Source organism: Pezoporus wallicus, unplaced genomic scaffold (assembly GCF_028554395.1).
Source record: "Pezoporus wallicus isolate ANWC-B61680 ecotype Strahan unplaced genomic scaffold, APGP_CSIRO_Pwel_v1 contig_5542, whole genome shotgun sequence".
NCBI lineage: Eukaryota > Metazoa > Chordata > Aves > Psittaciformes > Psittacidae > Pezoporus > Pezoporus wallicus.
Window position 1 is genome coordinate 2,201,848 of NW_026640165.1, and position 24,161 is coordinate 2,226,008.

General features: G+C 41.7%; 1 protein-coding gene across 1 annotated transcript; it reads left to right on the forward strand.

The window, feature by feature from the left end:
- Nucleotides 1-10,886: 10,886 nt before the first annotated feature.
- On the forward strand, nt 10,887-24,140 carry DLD (dihydrolipoamide dehydrogenase). The gene is made up of 14 exons (XM_057417793.1): nt 10,887-11,016; nt 11,914-11,989; nt 13,009-13,088; nt 15,447-15,515; nt 16,269-16,338; nt 16,696-16,796; nt 17,130-17,273; nt 17,435-17,536; nt 19,233-19,423; nt 20,749-20,919; nt 21,317-21,506; nt 22,080-22,217; nt 22,956-23,045; nt 23,167-24,140. Exons 1-14 carry the CDS (start codon nt 10,978-10,980, stop codon nt 23,230-23,232), a joined length of 1,527 nt encoding a protein of 508 aa, XP_057273776.1. The 5' UTR covers nt 10,887-10,977; the 3' UTR covers nt 23,233-24,140.
- The last annotated feature ends 21 nt before the right edge of the window (nt 24,141-24,161 follow it).

The following is a 24,161-nucleotide window of genomic DNA, read 5'->3' on the forward strand; positions in this document are numbered from 1 at the left end:
GACGTCACTATCAGTACAAGCCCTGGTTAAATTTTGTCTGTCCTGTGACAAGCCCATGGAAAAAAAGCCACACAAACACGTGTATTCCTTCATTTCATTAAACCACTCTGCTTTTTTAGCCTATCCATCCCTTTATATACTGAACTATGTACTCAAAGCCTGGTTTAAACAGCACTGAGGAATCAATTGCGGTTTGGTTTGGATTGGCAGGATTCAGGCTCCTTCATAGGGTTCAGAAATCAGCCCCTCCAAGGAGGAGGAGAAGGGAAATGTCCTAACCACCCTGCTCCCAGCCCTTCCCCTCCTCCTGTCCACCCACAGGGAAGCAGAAACAGCTGAGCACCCCTTGCGGGCTGAAAACAGACAATTCTGAGCTTGATTTAGCCACATGAAGTAAAAAAATAATTTATTAAGGACAGCAGATCATACCTACTCTTGCCGACTCTTGCCTACAGATCATACCTTCTCTTGCCTGCATGTTGGAAAATGAAACATTATTCTGTATACATGAGGCCATTGAAATCTAAGATTTTTCCAAACTGGTGCAACCCAGTTGCAGAATATCGTACTCAGCCTTGCCTGCCTGGCGCACCGCAGACTGTTTTGTTAATACTTAAACTCTGTCTTTTGACTCCTATCCAAGAAGCCATTGCAAGGCTTCGTGATTTAAAGAGGGTTGCATAAGCAAGACAGCGTGGGCAGGTCTGAGCTGCTGAATGGCAGAGCGCGCATGCACTCCTGCAGACCAGGAGCTTGATGGTGCATGAACTGGACATCACATTGGATGATCCAGGCTTGTTCCAGGGAACCGCAGGCAGTACTGCTGGCGAAGCTATCATACATGAGAGCTGACCTGCCCAGCGTCCTGGGAGAGTGACTTGAGTTGTGCCAAGAAGGAGTCCTGGCGTGCAAAGAGGAAACCTATTTGCCTTTGTCCCTGTGATTAGGGAGCAGTAGCAGTAGCGGGGGGAGACACAGACCTGGCTGGGGGATGCAGATGAAAGCAACTTTGATGAGTGCTAAGATTAGAAACGGTTGTGGAGACCATCCACGACTGTCCTATGACCTCATGTGCCTTGGGCTCACAGAAGGCAAGAAAAATGTCGGCAGTTTTAATACGCTGAAGGCAGGATGGAAAAGATGAAAGCGTCATGTCTGTGGCAGAGGTACGAGGTGCCAGCAAAATGTGCAGAAGGAATAAATGGTGTGCAGAGTAGTGGGTCTCTCCTTACGGCATTGACAAATTGGTGTCTAAATCTTCAGCAGGAAAGACTGAGGATAAATACCCCAGGCACCTGCTCCTGGTTTGATTGATGGCTTGGCTTTGCGAGCGAAGGTTTGGGAAGGGCTTTAACCACGCTTACTACAAGCACGATAACCAAGGGCAAGTGGGATATGCAAATTGAAAAAGGGGTGCTTAGGCAATCAGGGAGTGTCCGACCAGGACTGTCATCTCCTGAGTGATTTTGAGCTACCCATGCTCTGGTCTGCCCGCATGCAAGGTTGGATCTGCAGAACCCATGCACCTTGTCACTTACTGTTTCGACCCTCGCCTGTCCAGACAAGTGAGAATAAGCCCTTCCATCCTGCGCAGTAGATTTTTCTTAAGAATCAATATGTAAAGTTCTCTTCTCACTTCCTAGACATCTACCTATGTCTGACTGTGCCAGATTACTTATGTACATTTACAAAACCACAAATGAATACTAATGATCCCACCACAACCATTAATCGATATTAACAACAATGAAACCACAACCATTAGATTGGCCTGATCATACACAAAAATGAGTTGGGGTTCCTGCAGCTACTGTAAACCATTTTTTGTGTATATATTTATATTTTACTATATTGATCTTGATATTGATATATATAAAATATTATTCCTTGATAGCCTATGTCGTTGAACACTTGTATTCATGGTTTGCATTTGAAAACTAATCCAAAATACAATTCTTATGCAAGTATTATTTGTTAACATAAATCTATGTTGATAAAGTTTACACTCTCTCTGAAGATAAAGTGTTTGTAAATATACTTCTTATTTAACCACTCAAATTTTTTGGAAGATAATGGTTCAATTAGCGGACCAGAATCTTGATTAGAGGAACAATTAATGCTGGTTTAAGCGTAATTTTTATTACTACTGCCTCATTCTACAGTTAAACATTACCCAGAGTATCTCATTATTAATGTATTAATGATAAAATAACACTTGCAATATTTTAGGGCCTTCTACTCCAGATTCTTGAATTGCTTTATAACTGTTAGTGTGACTTTATAACAGCCTTCCATAGTAGATAAACAGATGACACTTGCTTTACTTAAAAGAAAGTGAGGCATGTAAAAATCATTCAGTTCTATATCAAAGGATGTTTTGTTGATTGATAGATATTTTGGAAACTTCCTTTGCAAGGGAGCCTTCTCCTGTGAGTGCCACATAGCCCAGTGCAGCTCTTCTTAGAGGCAGATATTAGCTCATAGCAATTGATATTATTCTTTGTTCTGGAATTAAAATAACTTTGACTGGGAGAAGCCTTCTGAGAGCCTGACCAAGCTTTCAATTATTTCAAGAGGAAAAATACCATCCTTGTGTTCTCTCTTACTCATGCTTCGAGTCAGCAGCAGGTCCTTGAGAATATTCTAGGTCTTAAGATCCCTGGACTGACAAACTCTGCACTAGAAATCTGCTTCCTCCTGCACAAGGATGTCTTGTCAGACGTGTTCCTTAATTGTTCCCAACAATATCTCTTTAATCTATTTTAGTTATTGATTAGGCCTCTGGCAAGCATTCCAGGATTGCACTAACTGTGGTTGAGGTGGTTTGGGAGGTCTGGGGGCATTGCAGGTATTTGTCATTAGTCTGTTAGACATTAATATGACTGTACTCAGCAAATATGTTAAGAATGTGGCTATATAAAAGGCACATGCACCTCTGTGCAAAGGACACTGAGTGGAAGCCTCTGATCTTCCAATCAATATTAGAAACAAAAAAGTGTAAATGAAACTAGAGAGAACCAAATTGAAAGCCCATAAAGGAAAACCTTTTTTTCCAAGTGCCCAATTCATGGTGAAATTCCTGCTACAGGGTGTCACTGAGGCCGGTAGTCCAACAGGAATTTTGCAAGTGAACATTGACTGCCCCACTTTGCAGCTGCACTGCTCTGTGTTGAGCTGCAGGTCTTTGCAATAAGCTCCTGTGCATAGAATCTGCTTCAGAATGATTTCTGGGATGGTTTTAATCCAAATGGTTCAGGTATTCCTAAGAATACAACTTAAGAAGAATTCATTCCTTTTCTGTCAGCTTTTATCTTGTGAAATGTTCACCTCTGCTCATTGACACTCCAACATGCTCCAGGCATGTGTCCTCAAGGCTACAGACATGCTGAGAAAGGACAAAACAAAACCAGGTATCTCCTTGTTTCTTGTTATCACTTTTTTAAAGAGCCTAGAAACAAGCACATTTGTACTGGTGTCCAGTTCAGGATTTGGAAAAGTGACTGTATTCAAGCACATGAAGTGCTTTCTAGGACACAAATTAGAGTGAAAGACACAACATGTGCCTTGTTGGGCTGGAGTGGGGCAAACAAAACTGCTGGAAGGGCACACAGCCCTACTGCAGGCAGGCAAGTGCGGTACCCCAAAGTGCATTCCTAGGGCTTTCCCCTGCTGTTAGCCCCACTCAGCCACTTCCTTGCTCCTCCATCCAGTGGGATGGAGAAGAGAATCGGAAGGGTGAAAGTATGAAAATTTGTGGGTTGAGACAAACAGTTTAATAGGTAAATCTAAAGCTGTGCACTCAAGCTAAACAAAATGAGGAATTAATTCACTATTTCCCATTGGCTGGCAGGTGTTCAGCTATTCCCAGGAATACAGGGCTTCACCACATGTCATAGTTACTTGGGAAGACAAGCTCCATCACTCTAAATGTCCCCTTTTTCTCCTTTTTCCCCAGCTTTTATTGATGATCACAACATTGTATGATATAGAATATCCCTTTGGTCAGCTGGGGTCAGCTGTCCTGGCTGTGTCCCCTCCCATCATCTTGCGCACCCCCATCCTACTCATTAGCAGGGCAGTGTGAGGAGCAGAAAAAGCCTTGGCGTTGTTTTCAGAGACCTGGAGAAGGATGGGATGTTGGAGTCTTGTTGAGTGCAAAAGAATTCTCTGTATTTTCAACTGAAGGAGAAAGGAAAGCCAAGGGAACCCAAGACTACTTCAACGTTTTTATGTAAATTTTAGTACCTTGAAGATAATAAAGAGATAAGCAACAACGAACAGACACTTTTCAAGGACAAGCTTTATCAAAGTCATAAAATGTTCCCTTTGATTCAGTAATCAGATCAGGGTAGATCTAAAGTAGATGTGAAACTTTCTAATGTTAACAATACTAGAGATGAGGAATAGATGGCTATCAGCACTGGAAACTCTCCTTGGAGCTCCTAAAGAGCAGGTTAGATAGCCTTAGGGATGGCTGGGCAGGTGCACAGCACCTGTGATCCAATTTGTGCCCATTGCCTTATCACCTTATTTTTTTGCATTGGGGAGCCAAAATTGGTCACAGATCTTTACATGTAGTCCCACAAGCATTGAATAGAGGGAAACAATCCCTTCTTCCCACCTGCTGGATATACCTTTGGTCATGCAGCACAAAAGGCTGTTGGGCTTCATTGCTGCTAGGGCACTTTGCTGGCTCATGGTCAACTTGGTCCCCACCAGTCCTGCCATATCCTTTTTTCCGAAGCTGCTTTCCCAGCAGCTGGAACAGCATATGCTATAGGGTGGGGTTAGTGCCTCCCAGGTGCATGACCTTGTTGTAATGTACTATATTAAGACACGAGCACACAATATCACAAGCAAACACTAATGTTAATGCAACTAATCTATATCAATTACAGTTCCTCAAGGGCAAACTGCAGATTAGCACCATGCATGCACCTTTATTTTCATGTTGTCAGTTGATTTCCTGTGCTAGGTCAGGACACTCTCTCATCCAGATACCATACAGTGCTTACTATGTTAACAGTGCAGCAATCTTCAGTACCAGAAATACGGTCTGTTTATCACCCTGCTATCACTGAGAAAGCTCAAAGATGCACAACAACATTATGCTTCAGGGAGAACTTTGACTTTCATGAAGCAAAGATGATCTAATAATGTGAATTTATTGCTTGGAAGATTTTCTGTCTAAATACAGAAAATGTCCCTGACTCCTGGTGCAAAACTTCCTGTTAACCACAAACTCCCTTCGCTCAGGGGATTTGAAGGCCAGATTCTGGATTAGGAGAGCAGAGCATGAGAAAACCTATCCCTTGAGTAGAAATATGCCATTTGCTTGAAGTAATACATATCTTTTGAAGACATCTGCGAGTTGATTGCCTTCTTAATTAGGTTCCATTTTTATTTTAGTTACCATGTTTGCCAGAGCTTTTGGAATGGAAGAAAATTAAATACTGAGCAGTGAGTGCATTTGTAATTGCCTTGTTTGAGGGAAAAAAAGTGACATTTTAGTTAACAGGAAAACTTGTGTGGGAACTTTGCACCTCAGTTTAGATTTACATTTTTTCCAACAATAGAGCCAATGGATTGTGTAAGTGTTTAAGAAATATAAAATATTCCTAGTTTTGGGTTTGTTCTTTATTAAGAACTTGAACATTTGACTGGCAGCTTAAAACAAATGGAAGTGCTTATTTTTAATGTGAAAATTAACTGGCACTTCATGATGAGATCTGGTATGAATGTTTATTAAGACGTTTAAATGGGCAATGACAAATTGAGCGCAGGAAAAGGAAAACATCAGTAATACATAATCCTATCCTAATTCTCATTGCAAAGACTTTGAATTAGGGGCACTGCACAATTTTATCCTGCATTGAATACATTCTTTCTTCATGTTACCTATTAGAAATAATGCAGACTTTTTCCCCATGTTCAAACCAGGCTTTCTTAGGCCTCATCTGTAATCTCCACTCTAGCTAAGAGGTCACAGATTTTCAGAGCTGAGTAATGTGCAGAGAACAGAATTTTACAAGGTACACTGAGTTACTGATATGCAAAACCACTCACTGCTACTGAGAAATATTTAATACCCAGGAGGAAGTCAGATGGAAGGAAACTGCAGGGAAGGATGTAAAGCTTCCACTTTCTTTAAGCAGCACAGACTTGATAAAGTTAAGCAAACTGATGACTAGAGGGAGATTCATCTTTGCCTCCTTTGAGGGGCAGCAGTACAGTTGTGTCCCTGGGATACCCAAGGCCATACCCAGTGGAAATGCCCAGCTAGCACCCAAGTTCTCCATGTCCACGGAGGCAGTCCTTCGTCAATGAGGTGTGAGCTTTTTCCCCACTAGCTTTGACTATCTCAAAGTTAGATGTTTAACACAGGTCACAAATGGACAGCAATGCTACAGTCAGCCATTGGAGAGCAATCCTTAACACTTACCTTGGGACTGGATGAATAACCCTCTCAATTTGCCAGACTTTCTGCATCTCCCATAGGAGCCCTGAAGACAAGCTTTCTATTAGACCTCCTAAACCACGTCAGACCATGACAGCTGCAGTGAGGTAAGACAAGTCCTGCCTTGATTGCTCACTTTCTCCATGTAATAAAAGCAAAGGCAGGAATCCTTAAAAGCCTCAAGGAAGGTATTGTTGGTCTTGTTGCATGCATATAAGGTAGGCAGACAAGATCTCCTGGGTGCTTATTTTCAAAGGCACCTGCTGACCATCCAGGGAATTTAGGAACTTGCTTTAGGAGGACGGCTTCACTAGTTGCCTGACATGTAAACGCAAACAAAAGCACTCCCCCAGGTGTGGCAGTTGGATTGCACCTCACTCAAATGCCACTGCCAGGGGCAGGGTGCTGGGTGTTTAACCCTGGTAAATGACAAGGTGTTAGGTATGGCATGGTTCAGCTTGGACTATTGCTCTTTTTCTGTGATTGCCATGTGATGTGAGAGAACCCAAATGGGTCCTGCCACCAGACCCAGCCGAGGTGTAGGGGCTGAGACTTGTTTCTAACCCCCTTTGGCTTGAAAATGCAGTGCTTCAGCCTCCCTGATCTCCTGCTTGCCTACGTGTGCTCCAACACACATAGAGCTCCAACTAGCAGAGGAATGTCCTGACCACTTAACTTTCCTGCAAGCATTTTGGGACCACAGATCTTTGTAAAATACCTCCAGAACAGAGAACATACCAGGATTCCTGATATGCTTTTGAGGCACTCATCCTGCCTCTTCGATGAATCTGAAGTATGCTGCTATTTTGCATCTGGCCCCACCTCACCTGACTTCCTCCTTCCTCTTTATCCCATATTGCCCTCATACTGGTACAGAAGCTCAAACAGAGGTCATGGGATTGCGGTAGTTTTCTCTCCACTTCACATCTTGCTTTACTGCTTGAGAGATAGGAAGCTTTTCTAAGCAGAACAGTAAGCTGAGCAGTCTGCATAACAGTATAGTACCCTTCCTTGGACAAGGATGCAAAGCAAAGTGCCACCCCCGTCTCTTTTCTCTCATCCCCTAGAGATACCTTACCCTGCTATGTTGCTCACTCTCACCAAAGAAAGGAGTTTACTAAAAGGGTTTACCAAAGATAGGAGGAATAATCTGAAAATGTGTTTTGTTAAATATGGCTTTGCAAAGTACAAGACACTGATGGCCACCATCCAACCCTTTGATGGAGTGTGGTAGAGTTTTTAGTTCTGTTTTCCCAAATCAGAGCCTGTGTAATAGTCTGTCCAGATTTATAATCTTGATCTGTACAAATAAACATGTGTGCATAGGCATATGTGTAAAAATGAAATCTGTAATTCAAGGAAATGTTCAGCACTTCAAAGAATTACAATGCTCTGCTTCTCGTTGAAACATCCTTGCAGATCTGTTGGTCTGCGCAGTCGTTTTGCCCTCTGTCGACCTCCGTATGTACCTGCATTTCCTCCTCTAGCTCTAAGTCAGAGCCGACTCTTGCTCTCAGGGCAGCTAACCAGAAGGCTTCGGTGATGCGGTTTACTTTCCTGACACAGACTCACAGATAATTGAGGTTGCAAGAGCCTGTAGGGGTCACCTGGTCCAATCCCCTGCTCAAGCGGGGTCACCTAGGGCCAGTTGCCCAGGACAATGTCTGGATGACTTTTGAGTATCTGCAAGGATGGAGACTCCACAACTTTCCTGAACACCCTGTGCAAGTGCTTGGTCAGCCTGACAGTGAAAAAGTGTTTCCTGAGGTTCAGAGAGAGCCTCCAGTGTTTCAGTTTGTGCCCGTTGCTTCTGGTCCTGTCACTGGGCACCACTGAAAAGGGCCTGGCTCTGTACTCTCTGTACACTCCCTTCACATATTTGTATGTTTGATTGATTGATTGATGGCTTGGCTGAGATCCCCCTGAGTCTTCTCTTCTCCAGGCTGAACAGTCCCCGCTCTCTCAACCTTCCCTCACAGGAGAGACGCTCCAGTCGATCATCTTAGTGGCCATTTGCTGCGTTCTCTTCAATATGTCCACATGTTTCAAGTACTGGGAACACAGAACTGGACCCAGCAGTCCAGTGTGACTCCCCAGTGCTGTTCAGAGGGGAAGGATCACCACCCTCCATTTGCTGGCAACACTCCCCCTTATGTAGCTCCGGATCCTAATAAGGGCCTGCTTTGCTGCAAGGGGACATTTAGTGTGTACTAATGAAGTCAAAAAAAGCAGGAGTGTACACAGGTACCATAACCTCAGTGTTCATGGAAGGGGTGCCACAACCAAAGAAAGGTGAAATTGAGTCATGCCAGGAGCAAGAGAACAAAACAGCACTCAGGCGATCATGGTTTACAACTATCACAGCCCTGAAGGCAATCCACTAAGGATCTGATCTTCATTGTCTTTATTACTCAGAGATGTAAAACCTCAAGAAAGTATTTAAACAACCTCCAAATTCCAGCAAAGTCCCCAGGAAGATTCAGAAAGGTTCAGTCCTAGCCACCATGGCTCTTAGTGACACGCAGTTAATAGCCAAGGCTGTTCAGAGGTGACTGTCAGGCCTGTGGCAAGTGGAATAGAGAGGTCCCTGCACTCCCCCCATGCCCCTTTGCCTTTCCACTGTCCCCATCCACCAAGACATGCTTTGATGCTTTTTGCAGTTCCCCAGGTTCTCTACACCCTGGGTTCTGAAGCAATCACCACACAATCCACCTTCCCTTTGGTGGCCACAATAATCATCAGCGTCTTCTCTAATTTGGGAAAACTAAATATGAACCCATGGCTGAGCACTCTGACTGGGACACCAGGAGTGCAAAGAGGTTTCCCCAGGGGTTTTTCCCTGCAGCTCCACTGGGGCCTCAGCTTCCTTCTTGGAGGGATGCAGTGATGGGCAACCCTGTCCTGTTTTTGCACTTGCTACCCAGACATTGATTGCTCTCTTAGGCAGATATGACATGCCCAAAGTGTGTCCTTTAGAGCCTCGAGTCAATTCTTACTGTCTCGTTCAGTGCTAGCAATAAAACGTGCTCACAGAATTCAGATCTATGCCTGAAAATGATTTAGCTTCCTAGAAATACTCATGTGCTGCTGAGTGCTGCCTGTGCAGAGGGGAGGGCTCTGGTACCCTGCTGTGCACCAGAGCAGGCTAGGGTACAGGCCACGGAGAATTAAAACATGTCGGCTGAGTACTTTCAGTCAGATACAGCTGGAGGAGTTTTGCTTTTTATTCTCTTTGGTTGGACCATTAGTGAGGATGGAAAGAAATGATGTCGCCATGATAGTTTTCACTGTAAGCCTATCGGGGCTCTGTGATGTTTTCTCAGTAGCCAGCCTAAGAGTTAGGGATTTAAATATAAAAATACCAGGCACATCCAGTCTCCAGTGTGCAATCAGAGAAATCCTTATGTAGAAAGAAAGAAGAGGAATTCTGGCCACTGAACATGGCCTTTCATTTTGAACCCAGGAGCTTTTAGAGTGTTAATAAGTACTGGCACCTTCATTTGCTAATGTACTTTCAACAGATCTGACTATACTTTATTAATAGGTGAACTTCTTCTCCCAGGTGGTTGTTCTAAATAATTAAAGTCTGGTCTAATAAAAAAGCCTGACATTTATGAATATTATGCATCTCTTATAATGGATGGGCAAAATTTGTGCTCACCTGATGGAAATCTGGATTGTATGCAAGAAATTAGAAAGTAGGCCTAGAAAACCTGAAAACTCTTTTTCACAGAAAATGTTTTCACTTTCTAGCAAGATGAGTGGCCAATATCACGAGCTATGTTGTGTATTACTTACCTAAAGCTACATTGAGGTTTTTTAGCATAAATGGAATATATTATTGCACATGTTCTAAACCAGGTGGAATTCAGGACAGAAGGAAAATGGTCTTGGCCCGTTGCTGTTTCCCCTCAGGCAAAGAAGAATTAAGGTTTTCAAATACTGATGTGCTGAAGTACAAATAACAGAGGACTGCAGGGCATTCACCCTTTCTTCTACAGAACAACAGACTGGAAGAACATTAATAGCATGAAATTAAACAAAAATGTCTCAGTATTCCAGTTAATCCTTTATCCCAACTGAATAAATTGAAAGAAATCATTCTGAGTCACTTAACATTCTTTCCAAAATGAAACACCTTAGGTTTTGTATTTTTAAGTGTTTTAAAATTGAATTTATATACATTTAGATGAAAGCGGTTTCATTCTGAAAAGTGAAATATTCGGACTTCCTCTGCCTGTTCCCACGTTCATTTTGATCCATTGCATGCGTGTTTGGGCGCTGCCCTGACTGACCCAAACCCTCAGTTCAGAGCCCACGACGCAGCCCCGCTCTGGGGGCGCGCTACTGCCTTCAGAGGCTGATTTGCATAGCCCCGCCCCGCCGCTCAGGCCCCGCCGCCGAGCGCTGCCGTCAGTGCCGTCCGCCTCCGCTAGGTGGCGCCGCTCCCCCGGGCCACTGCGCCTGCGCGAGTCCGCGGAGTCCTTGGAGCGGCGGCGGTTGCAGGCCGAGGCGTAGACATGCAGCGCTGGGGACGCGTATCCTGCGCGCTCGCCCGGGTACGGCGCCGGTGGGGGCGGCTCTGCCGCGGGGCTGGAGGGCGGCCGGGTGGCTGGCTGAGGCGCGTCACCCTACGCCACGCTTGGGAGCTATGGCCTGTGCTTTCCTTACGCGCCCCCCACCCCTCGCCGGGAGCGGGCGTGAAGGCGGGCGGAGCCGGAGCAGGCGCTCTGCGGCGGGCGCGGGGCTTGGCTGCGCTTCTGTCCCTTCTCTGCTTTCGCTTCCCTCGCTGGGAAGGGGAGCCGCTGCTCGCCCAGCGCGGGCTCGGCTGGGCTGAGGTGACGCGGCCCCCGCGGCGTCGCTGGGCCCCGGCCCGCGGGAGGCCGCAGCCTCGGGGAGCGGCCGGGCGGAGGTGAGGGCGGTACTGCGGTGCTGTGGGAGCCGCGGGCTGTCCGAGCGCCGCTTTCCGTCTCCTGGGCAGCGCTGTGGGCTTCGGGATACCTTAAGGAGCATCCTGCAGTTACAGAGTGATCAGCCTGAAACATGCGTATAGCGACTGTGCTGTCCCATTGCCACCTCTGAGGTGTTCCTACGTACAGGAGGTGGCTGAAGGGAGTGAAACAAGACTTTTAGTATGACCTCCTGTGGGTGTCTAATTAATGCCGTTAAGTGGTTTGAGAGCCACTCAAAGTTTGAGAGCTATATCAAGGATTGTGTAGAGACAGCCTTAGGCGAGGCTGACGTGAGAGCAGGTGAAATGATCGGCTCAGGCTGCGCAGCAGGTAAACGACAGAGTGACTTGTACCTCCGGTACCAGTCAGTGGCCTCTGTGTCTGGCTCAGTCATGTGCTGTTTTAGTTAGCTGGTGGCTGTAACTGGTTTCTGTGTGGCCGAGTGCTTGCTTGTCTTCAAAGGTAGACTTCAACTTTTAAAACTTACGTTTGTTGCCTTTCTAGAGAAGCCGTTTTGATCGAATTCATCATGGTCTCCAGGGAATTGGTGCAGTGTCACAAAGGTCCTATGCTGATCAAGGTAATTAACTGTGAAGAATTTCTTTAGACAAAAAAAAAACCAACCTAAACCCTCCCAAATAAACCCCTACAGAAATCAAAGCAGTGCTTCCAACTTGGAAATAAGTCTTCCAGGTGACAGTGGAATCAATGTCAGTGTGGAAATTTAGATGAAAAATAGTGTCTTATTTGCCTTATTTGATAGCAGGCTAACGCTATAAATAGAAGTTGAGCTTTATATAATGTAGGAACAGTGATGGTAATTAATATTTGAAAGGTAGTTTTGGCTTGAGATACGAATTAGATATGAAGTTCATAGTTTCTGCTGCATTCGTAATTAGTAGAGGTTCCATAAATAGCTATTTCAGCCATGTTTTCTCCTTTATAAACTACTGATTTTATGGCATTTAGTAAGCATTTATCTTTTGCACTAAATGTCAGTAGAAACTGTGTTAGAAAAATGTTACAATAAACTATCCAGACATCATGGGTTAAGTTCTTAAAGGACTTCTAGCAATAGGATGGATCAGACAGAATTCAATTCCTTCATTTCTTTTTACATTATTTTCCCCTGTAAGGTTTGAGACTGGCTATTTTTATTGGATCATAGAAGACCAGTTTGGAAGGGACCTCAAGAATCATGTGGTCCAACCTTCCTTGGCAAACCATGATTTAGACTATATGTCCCAGCATCCTGTCCTGCCAAATCTTTAGTGTCCAGTACTAGGGAATCTACAACTTCCCTGGGGAGATTATTCCAATGGCTGATTGTTCTCACTGGGAAAATTTTTCCTCTAGTGTCCAAAGAGAATCTTCCCAAGCATGAGTTCGTCGACACAACCTTTGTGCAGAAGGTTACTTTCAGATGTGAGATGTAATTATCTAACCCATGTTTATTGTTGCATCATTTTAAATAGCTGTTTTTCTTTTATTAAAAAATACCTTTTCAAACATGAATTATTTCAGAATTTATAAGCTGATATTCCTGCAGTAAGGTATTAATTGCTGAAACAAAAATAACTCAAATGTTCTCTGTTTCAGTTGATGCTGATGTCACAGTTATTGGCTCTGGGCCTGGAGGGTATGTTGCTGCTATCAAAGCAGCTCAGCTTGGGTTTAAGGTAAGATGAGATCTCACTTAGATAGCAGAATATTCCTTCACATGAACTTGAAAAATATTTTTGTAATACTGAAAAACTGCAATTCTTCTGTTGCATCATGTGCCACCAGACGCTGTTTATGTGGCAGTAATCTTTCTTTACCTTGCTTACCCAAATTGTACAGAAGTTGAAATGGAGATGTTAATGTGGTACTGTCTACAGCCCTGCTACTGACATATGTGCTCAGGACAGCTCATTTTTGATTGGAAGTCATAACTGAGGTGGGCTTTTATTCTTGTGGAAGAGAAGGTGAGAAAAGAAAGACGGTGACAAAAAGGGCACTGAAAAACTATCCTCAAGAACAGACTGAGGGAACTCAAGAAAGAAAAAACAATATTCAACTGATGTGCTTTTTGAATGTGGGTAGAGGAATTCCATTGATGTGAGAATTTGAGGTGAAAATTCGTGTGTGGAAATACTGTATATCTCATTTACACTTATTTATGTTCATCTCTCTTCTGTTGTCTTTGAGTACCTTTTGAGAGAGGCAGCTTTATCTGATGTGTACTAATTATGTGTATGACTAATTATTAATTGAGTATTGTGGGAGTTACATGTGCGTAATGCATTTCAGATTTTTTAAAGGTGGTACAGGTTTTAATTGAGATTGAGGTCTTCTGCCATGTAAGTTCATGCTTGCTTATTCTAAACCTGTCTTTTGTGGCTATCTGCCTGCTTTCCGTGGAGCAGTGCTGTCCTCTGGTCTTTCATCTGTGATTAATAAAGGGATACCATATACAAGGAGGTTAAAAAGTGCCCTGGATTCTGTTTTCATCATAGCAAAAAATAGTTTCCTTATGCTGCTTCACAGCTAGTCAGTGTGGGCAAAGTCCTTGTACATGCTTGCATGTGTCACCTCTAGGACTGAATAAACATGAAAAATGTTTATGCTGTCCTAGAATGTAAGGAGATGTTTTTGTAAGACTGTCAAAAAGATGGATTCTATAACTGCACCATCCATGGAAGAACCCAAGTGTGCTCTACTGGGTTACTGAACTTCAGCCTTCAATTTTAGTGCTGCATCTGCCAATACAAGCTTTAAGCCCTTGTAGTGCTACCACAGCATCCCATGTTATTGCCAGCAATATTTTCTATCTTTTTAACTTTGCTTGGCCTTTTTGGTGTAGTTGGTGTAAAGCAGATGAGGCAGAACCTCCTTATGAGGTAAAGGTAGGAGCTGTTTGGTGTTGTTTGATCCATAGTGCAGCTTTTAAAGCATCTGGGTCATTTTTTTCATGCATTCGTGTGCTTAAAACAGGAGGAAGGGTAGAGGCAGGTCAGTGAGTTTCTAGGATTTGACCTGGCAAAATCTGCTCTTCATGTTGCCATCACCTGTGCTTCAGCACAAAAGCAGCAACTTCAAGAAGTGATGAAAAGCTTTTATCCTGGACATTTACTTCTCACAAATTGGAGTTCTTAAGAGTATAAACCAAGGAACTACTATTTTGAACATATATGCCTTGCAAAGGAGTTGCCAATTCTTTTGCTTCTATAGGAAAGGTTTATGATACTCTCTTCCCCCCCCCCCCCCCCCCCCCCCCGAAATCTGGTTTTGTCTTGGTGTTTTGTTTGGGCTTTTTTCCTTTGCACACTTTGATGTTGACAGGTTGATGAGAAGGAGATGAAATATTTTTCATCGCTATTGTTATTGACCTTATTTTTGCTTGGCTTTGCTTTATTTGATTTTTACTTTTTTCTTCCTAGGTATTGGCAAGCTTTGTAGTTATATAAATAAATAGTTATAATGGGTCTTGCAGGATACCGTGTTTTAGAGGGAAATGTTTAAGGTTTGGGGGTTTTGTTCTGTTTTCTTTCAAGAAAAGATTACTTCATGCAGTTACAATGAGTGCTGGTCCATTTATTTGTTGTTTGCTTGTGATTAGTTGTTTTTAGGAATCTTTTGTGTGATTTACAGTTTTTGATTTATGCAGATGTGTTTTTTTCCTAATTGTAAGGGGAACACCTTGCACAGACTATTGCATTTAATTGAGGCAATGTATATTTTTGAAGTAGGACACCACCATTTCAACTTCTATGAAAGTATAAATGGTGCAGTGGAGAATGTGGCTCTTTTCTATTAGAGAATTTTGTTGCAAAGAGCCATTTTGTGTTTTTTAAATTAGAAAAAAAAATACTGAAGAGGAAATCTGAGCCTGGAAATCAATCTAGGAATGAAGTTAATGAGACACTTGTAGAGGAAGAGTTACCAGATAAATGCCTGGTCTTTGTCACAAACTCTTAATTTGTGATACCTCCATTAAGGAAATGGTAGCATGAGATTGCTAAAATAATCTTTCTTTCCCCCTCCTTTTTCCTCAGACTGTCTGTGTAGAGAAAAATGAAACATTAGGTGGAACCTGTTTGAATGTTGGGTGTATTCCTTCCAAGGTAAGTGTATGTAGTTTGTCATAACTTCGTTCAGAGCAGCAGATATTGTATGCATCACTTGGAAAAAGATTAAGAAGGAGTTTCTTAAGATCGAAGTACTTTCTGTAAACATTGAAATTGTAATCCAGATGAGCTGAGGATGCAAATAACTATAAGTATAATTAAAATTTTACTTGCTTAATAGAAATGTTTTGTTTGCAGACTGCTTTATGACCAAAATAGACAAATTTTCTCACTTTGAGCTGTTGAGTCCGTGGTGTGACCTGTAATGAGAACTGTTTCAGATGTTTCAGGCTAAAATTTTAACAGGAATTTCAGAACAGGTTTTCCTCATCCAGTTTTTCTGTATCCTCTTTTTGTTGACAGTCTCTTGTCTGAGGTAATAAGGAAATTCTCCTGTGAGTCAGGCAGAACCATCTTTCTTCCCTTGACTTGAAGTCTGTCCCTGTGGGATTCTTTTGGGAGGGTGGTGTTTAATCCCCATAGAGTCATTACCAGTTTCTCTGCTGAAATGAGCAAAAGGATAAGTGTGGATTTAACTATTTTCTATTTTCGTTAAATATGTAACTTTTATAAAACACTTGTGTAAGAGCTATACAATTTCTGTGTTTGAAACACATCTTTAAATACATGTCAGACTTTCATAATACTGAGAGTATTTTGCAAATAACATGAGAAATTTTTTTCCTGGTAATATAATCAATGAAATTATGAATGCATGTCCCAGGTCACATTTCTCTGTGTGTGTTATAGGCCTTGCTGAACAACTCACATCTGTATCACTTGGCCCATGGAAAAGATTTTGCTAATAGAGGAATTGAACGTGAGTGTGAAGAGTAACTGGTCAGTGCCTGTTAACATAAGTGGCTTCCACAGAAAGTAAATTTAATCACTCAAATGTGACTGCTATAGTTTTCTGGTCAGAAAACTTTCTAGATTTACAAATAATGCCCTTTATCTGTCAGTTGGAGGGTTAGGGACGTGTCTGCTCCTTGAATGGATAGATAAGACAGCAGTATTATGCTTTATTATACTTTTCAGATATAACGTAGCAGTTGTTGAATGTAACTTTTAGCATTTGTGGGGCCATTCAACGCATCTTACTGTGGCAGAGGTTTAGGTTTGCTCCTATAAAAACACCACAATGCTTGATTAAAGTTGTTGGGGTTTTTTACCTTAGTTGCAGGAGTCCGTTTGAATCTGGAGAAGATGATGGAACAGAAGAGTGGTGCAGTGAAGGCCTTAACAGGTGGAATTGCTCATTTATTTAAACAAAACAAGGTTAGTTGGATTATATTCTGAGGTATATCCATGGATTTTCTCTGATCTGAATTTCTTTTTGCATTTGCATATTTTTGCCACATAATTTGAGTGGATGGATTTGGTAAGGGCAGAATTTGAATGCTTCTCTTCTAGGAGATGTTTAAGAGTGAAGGAACTGTTCTTTTAAACTACATAAAAGTATAGTGCAAAATTACTTTGTGGTTTGTAGCAGATGGTGATGCAAAGGTATGTGTTAGCAGCTCTTTTAAAACGTTGGTGAGATTCAGGTTAAATGTATCATATTTATGTAAGTAATTTGAATCTGAATTTACTGTGTTTTCATTACTGAAGGTTATACATGTATCTGGGTTTGGAAAAATAACTGGCAAAAACCAAGTCACTGCAACCAAAGAAGATGGCAGCACACAGGTCGTCAATACAAAGAATATTCTGATAGCCACAGGCTCAGAAGTTGCTCCCTTCCCTGGAATTACTGTACGTATTTGAAATCTAAATTATACTTTTTTTTAATGTGTTTTATCCAGGTAATCTAATGTGTAGCAACTTTTTGCATCTCCCTGCACTTCACCTTTTGTGTGTTTTATATATAATGTATAAAAGAGATCATAAACCTCCCTTTGTGGATTTGTCATTAGATTGATGAAGATAATATCGTGTCATCCACTGGTGCGCTATCACTGAAAAAAGTTCCAGAAAAGATGGTTGTCATTGGTGCAGGAGTCATTGGTGTGGAACTGGTGAGAGGAAATTTAAACCACTTGCTTTTTAATTTATAATGGAACAGAGTGTTTGGTGTTTTGTTTTTTTGTTGTTTTTTTTTTTTGTGTTGCACTTGATTGTGTGGCTGTGATTTAACAGATGTTTGGCTGAGTGAGTTGTAATGAAACTGTTCAGGCTTCATAGACTGCTAGCTCCTTTTTCTACCAGAAGAGCTGGGATAAGTGTGTGTAGGATCTGTGCTTCTTCAGCTGGTTAGGTAAGCAGAGAATTGAGAGTGCAACATACAGGTGTTGGGTTTTTTTTGGGGGGATAAAGAGGGGTAGTATCTTTCAGTGAGATTTTGTCCTGGGTGCAGCAGTAGCAGTCATTTTTCTTCTTAGTAGCTGGTGCAGCGTTGTGTTTTGACTTTCGGCCTGGGAACAGAGCTGATAACACTGATGTTTTAGTCTGACCAAGGACTTTCTGAGCCACATGCTCTGCCAGGGAGGAGGGGAAGCTGGGAGGAAGCAGAGACAGGACACCTGACCCAAACTGACCAAAGAGGTATTCCATACCACAGCACGTCATGCCCAGGAGGTAACTGGGAGTTACCCAAAAGGGCTAGGACTGTGGGGCTGGAGAAGGTATCAGTCAGTGCTTGGTCAGGCTGGGGAGGCGAGTTATCGGTTGGCTGGTGCTGAGGTGTTGTATTCTCTTCCCTTGTTATTTCCTTTATCATTATTATTATTGGTGGTAGCAGCAGTGGTTTGTGTTATACCTTAGTTACTGGACTGTTCTTATCTCAACCCGTGGGAGTTGCATCTTTTCGATTCTCCTCTCTGTCCCTCTGGGAGCAGGGGGAGGGCAAGAAGATGGGGGGAGTGAGTGAACAAGCTGTCTGATTGGTTTTAAACCACGACAGGTTTGTACCTGCTTTTATATGTACAGAAATTCCTGTTTTAAGGGAAGTCCATTTTAAGCCAGGACAAATCCCTGTGTGTAACAGTTAATCCCAAGAAATTTTAATGTAATGTGATAGTACACGTTCTGTCTAACAACTAAAGGAGTGGAGACTTTGTAGTTTGTCTTGGTTCGAGTTCTTATGTCTCATACCTACATGGCCCAAAAAGAATATGTATTTGCTGCTCTTGCAACTGCTTGAAAACTTCTACTTAGTAGCTGCTTAGCCTGCTGACTGTTAAGCAGGGAAAGAGTAAGCAATGTGAAATACTATGTTGGATGGATGTGGGTAACTGCAGGTAAATAGGGTGTGAAGCTGATTGTAGTGGTTATGGTTAAAAATACATGCACAACCAGCAGTGGCTCCATCTTATTGCATAGTTTCCTTAATGTAGTATTAGAACACCACAAGCAATTCCCTCTGGGTTTTCTGAAATACATTCGGATTCTTTGATTTTAATTTTTTTCTATACCTGTAACCTAAACTGTACCTAATCTGTACTGAATTATTTTGTTAGCTCTTTCTTTTAAACACTTATTTCTATGAATTCAGTATTGAAGTTTTGGGTATGCAAACAAGCAGCAATAAATCCATTTTTGTGGGAAAGGCTGGGGAAGGTTGGATTTGTTCTGTTCTCCACTGTAACGATGGTAAAAACTGATCAGTTTGCTGTTATGTGTTACCCTTCTTTTCAAAAGTTTATGGCCTGTGGTAAGTATCAAATCTGAAGTTTGCCTATCAAAACTTTTTTCCCTATATTGCTGTGACTGCAGGGTTCGGTTTGGCAGCGCCTCGGTGCCGATGTGACAGCTGTTGAGTTCATGGGCCATGTTGGTGGAATGGGAATTGACATGGAGATCTCTAAAAACTTCCAACGGATTCTTCAGAAACAGGGTTTTAAATTTAAACTGAACACCAAAGTTACTGGTGCTACCAAGAAACCAGATGGAAAAATCGATGTGGCGTAAGTGTTTAACAGAAAACTAGAGGAATGCCATATATGTATTTTTCCTCTCAGTCCATCAAACAGCCTGACATTATTTTTTAAATAGGAAAAAGTTTTGAATTAAACTTAAATCTTTAATGAAATTTATTTTTTTTATCCTGTACTGTAATTTACAGAGCTCATAATTTTGAGTTTATTGAGTCCCAGATTGCTTACCCAGGAGAGGTTCTATTGACTTGACTTGTACTTTGTGCTAGTACAAAACCAGTGTTGGTGTACTGAGATCAGTAATAAAAATTCTAAATCATGCTTTTCATGGAACATGACTGTAAAAGCAATCATGATACTTATTTTCAAGCCATTAATTCTTGGCTACTTACTGTAAGGGTTATTCGGTCCATACCTCTTCTTGTCTCACAATATGCGTGGCAGAGATTTTATTGTGTTTGACTAGAAATAGATGAAACTACTCTGGAGTGTCTTTTAATGACCACACTTGAGCTCATTGAAGACTTGGAGATGAACAGCTAATACAGAAACTTAACAGCAAATTTGTTTTGTGAAAGTCCATATGTATACACTATTACTGTTCTTTCTCATTAATGTATTCTCTATGCCGAAACTGTAGTTTGAGTTTGAAGGAAATACTTAATTAACAAAAGCAATTTTAAATGTTTGCTTTTTCACTGCAGTCTTAATATGGTGACTTGTATTTGCTGTATTGACATAGCTCGGGATAGTCTGTCCTCCACTGAAAAGATGCTAGATTTGGTCTTCTTTACCATGCTGATGATGGAGTTTCATTCTGTTTCAGGAGTATTCTGTTGAAATGCACTTCATGCTTATTCTCACTCTGTGTGCTTTGGTTCTTGTGCTCTCAGAGCATGTGAACTGAACTTGTTCCAGGGGCAATTAAATCCAAAGATGCACTTGAGGAGTGCACCCAGTGCAGGGCAGCTGCTAGGAGGTGTTTGGTTCTGTGTGCCAGAAGAAAGCTGGCTCTGAATAAATGGCCCACCCCAAAAATATATGTAGTTTGGATGCTGCACCAATTATTTTGCTGTACAAATTTGATCCTGTCAGGCCATGCTGCTTGCTAGTGGAAATATACCCTGAATTTCTGCATTGAAGAGTTGTTAACAAGTGTAGTAAGAGTTACTGTCCCTTCTTCCCCCTGTATTCCTCAACTCTTGCAAGGAAGAAGCGTGGGGCAGGCTGAATCAAAGTGTTTTGATGACTGATTCAGCCCATAGATCACTGTCTGGATTATCTTACTTAGTAGTGGGGGAAATGCAATGCTGAAAGTTTACAGCTTAACATTTTTGCTGTTTGTTTTTTTATAGTCTTGAAGCTGCTGCTGGTGGCAAGGCAGAAGTAATAACCTGTGATGTGCTCCTAGTCTGCATCGGGAGACGTCCTTTTACCAAAAATCTAGGTCTTGAGGATCTTGGAATTGAACTTGATAAGAGGGGGAGAATCCCAGTCAATAACAGATTCCAAACCAAAATTCCAAAGTAAGTAAGACTAAGTATTTTCTATTATTTTTAAAAGCTTAACCTACTAAAACAATTTTTTTTTGTTTGGTTTTAATTGCAGAATGTATCTTTATTTTCTGAAAAGGAAACTCAAGATTTCTGTGTATTTCAGGAATGAAAGACTTTAGTCAACCTCTGAAGCTTTGTAATTTCAAAGTGACTGCTTGTATTTCATGTCTCTGGTACTTGAAGTGTGGTCATTCTGTGGAAACTGCTTTTTTTTTTAATACTTTATATTTCTCTTGAAATCCAGTATTTTAATCTGTTGTGATCAAAGTTTTCAGTAACATGTTTCAAACTGACTGTTATATAAGGTAGCCTAGGTGTGCTAGGATGTTTTTAAACAGTGTCTTATTCTGTTTCATTGGTCTGATAGCATCTATGCTATTGGTGATGTAGTTGCTGGACCTATGCTGGCCCACAAAGCTGAGGATGAAGGCATTCTTTGCGTAGAAGGGATGGCTGGAGGAGCAGTTCACATTGACTACAACTGTGTACCCTCTGTGATATACACTCACCCTGAGGTGGCCTGGGTTGGTAAATCGGAAGAACAGCTGAAAGAGGAGGTACTGTTTGTTTTCTTCTCAGGCAAAACCTTTTCCTCCCTTGGGCATGGGTTCATTGTCTAGTAGTCTATCTGGCTACTTTTTCCAGGAGAATTTCTGCATCTCAATTTATTGCTTAAGGTCTATGATTGAATGATTCCCTCTGGTGTGCCACTGTCCCAGGGACCACTGTTCTCTTTAATGACTTCTATTCTGTGAAGTTAATATTGTTGAATATTAACTAATTTGTAAATTTGCTAATTTATCTTTTTTTAATACCCCCTTAACCCTTCGGTGGTTGTTCTTATGGATTGCTCTGTGTGTCATCTTACAGAATCACAGAATGGTTTGGGTTGGGACCTTAAAGATCATCCAGATCCAATCTCCCCCTACCTTACAGTAGACCAGGTTGCTCAGAGCCCCATTCAACTTGGCCTTGATCACTGCCAGGGATGGGACATTTCACAGATTTTCTGGGCAACCGGTTCAGGTGCCTCATAGTGAAGAATTTCTTCCTAATATATGTCTCTTACTTTTCTATTGCTTCTGTTCTTATACTTCTGGAATTGTGTTTATGATTCCATTGTTCTTTAGGGTGTAGAATACAAAGTTGGGAAATTTCCATTTGCGGCGAACAGCAGAGCAAAGACAAATGCTGACACGGATGGAATGGTGAAGATCCTTAGTCACAAATCAACAGACAGGATGCTGGGTGCTCACATTTTAGGCTCAGTAAGTATCGTAAATTGTTCTGCTGTCTTGGCCTTGTAAGGGTCTGCTGTTTAGTGTTGCACAGTTGCAGAGTAGTTGTCAACAGAGAAGTGGTGCTTGCAGAAAGAAGGACCACAGTCAGTTTTATTTTCTCTTCTCTTCTGCAGCCCTGCTGCTTTCCCACTTTTCTGTTACTGTGGTGTTAGACCCAGCACTTATTTTTACCCCTAGAATTGGCAGGGTGAATTGTTTTCTCTGACCAGTTTTGGGTTGTATTTTTTTTCTCGTTGGTGGGGTGTTTTTAGTGGGATGTTTGAGTATGTCGTAAGAATAGTGCCAAATACCTGAGAGAACAGCAGAAATTGCTGACTCAAGTCCTGGAAGTTGAGGGAGCTGAACAGACATGACTGGCTTTTTTATTGGTGGTTTAGTTCTTTCCCCACTTTGAACGTTAGACTTTGGCAGAGCTGGTAACCTTCTGCTGCAGTCACCAAATGTGGGGTCAGTAACTTGCGGAACTTTGATTAAAAGTCCTTTGTCAAAATGAGAAATCAGATAATTCTATTTGGGAAAAGCATCAGTTTTTGCTGTCCCACACATTCCAAAGTTAGACCCTAATCTGTCTCTGGTTTGCTTATTATACAACTTTCCTTTACTTTTTTTAGCCAAAGATGCTTATTTACAAGCTGTTACTCATTCAGGAGAATCCAGACAACTGCATAGAGATTTGTGCTAATTCCAAATACTACTAAATTACAGGGTGCTGGAGAAATGGTTAATGAAGCTGCCCTTGCTATGGAATATGGAGCATCATGTGAAGATGTAGCCAGAGTTTGCCATGCCCATCCAGTAAGTTTTTTTTCCTAAAACGGGCTGTTGAACACCACTGTTAGACAGATGTGCTTATAGCTATTAATGACTGTTAATGACCTATTAATGACTTACACCTTTTTGTGTTTGCTTTTGACAGACAGTGTCAGAAGCCTTCAGGGAAGCAAACCTAGCAGCATCTTTCGGCAAAGCTATCAACTTCTAAAATGAAAGAGCAGATCTTTATATGTGTGTAGTGCATCTCTGGACATGGACTGTGGGCCCTTACGCAAGCCTGAGTCGGAGGATTTTAGGACTGAATTAAGTTTAATCTCTTCATTCAAATATTTAAACAAGTAGAGTTTGGAACAAGTGGAATTATCCAGTCTCTGTAAATTAAATACTTAAAATTACATGTTTATTTACATGATGAATGTTACAGAAAACAGCCTGACAGAACTCTTCTCTCTTTCAAAACCAAACATTGCACTGCTGCATGGGATTACCAAATTTGCTGGCCAAAACTCTGGATGAGTGCCCAGCATACCTGGTGTTTTCTTATTTGAAATAGTGATAGGCTAAACCAGTTGAATGCTGGCACTTAAAATGCCACTGTCACTTTCGCACAAAAATGTGTTTCCTTCTGAAAGGATTAACTTTAGTATTTAACCTACTTCTTAAAACAAGTTTTGGTACTTGTATGTGACCTAGTAGTGTTAGAATGTTGGGAGAAGAGGGGCTCGTATAGATCCATTAAAACTATGTTGACTTTGCTCTGTGTGTGTGTGATTCTCCACACGTCATGTTTTCATATTGAAAACTCATAGAGGTAAAAATTAAGTGCTAATGGAGAAATGAAAGATTGAAGAATTGATCTTACTGCACTTACTCTTTTTTTTTTGGTTTTAAAGCTGCTTTGTCCAGCTCTTAAACTTGAGACACTAAAACTGGGTAGTGAAGTAGCACTTGCAGTTGTTATGAAATGGGGGTTATTCTGCACCTTCCACACATAAGGGCTGCAGTGTCAGCTCTCCACAGAATTAAGACATACTTTCTTCTTTTGTTTTCGATTTTGTGCTCTCTTTCTGTCTCTTCTGTAATGAGAGAGCTCAATAAATATTTAATGTGGCTGGAGGGTGGTCTTGGGTTTTGTTT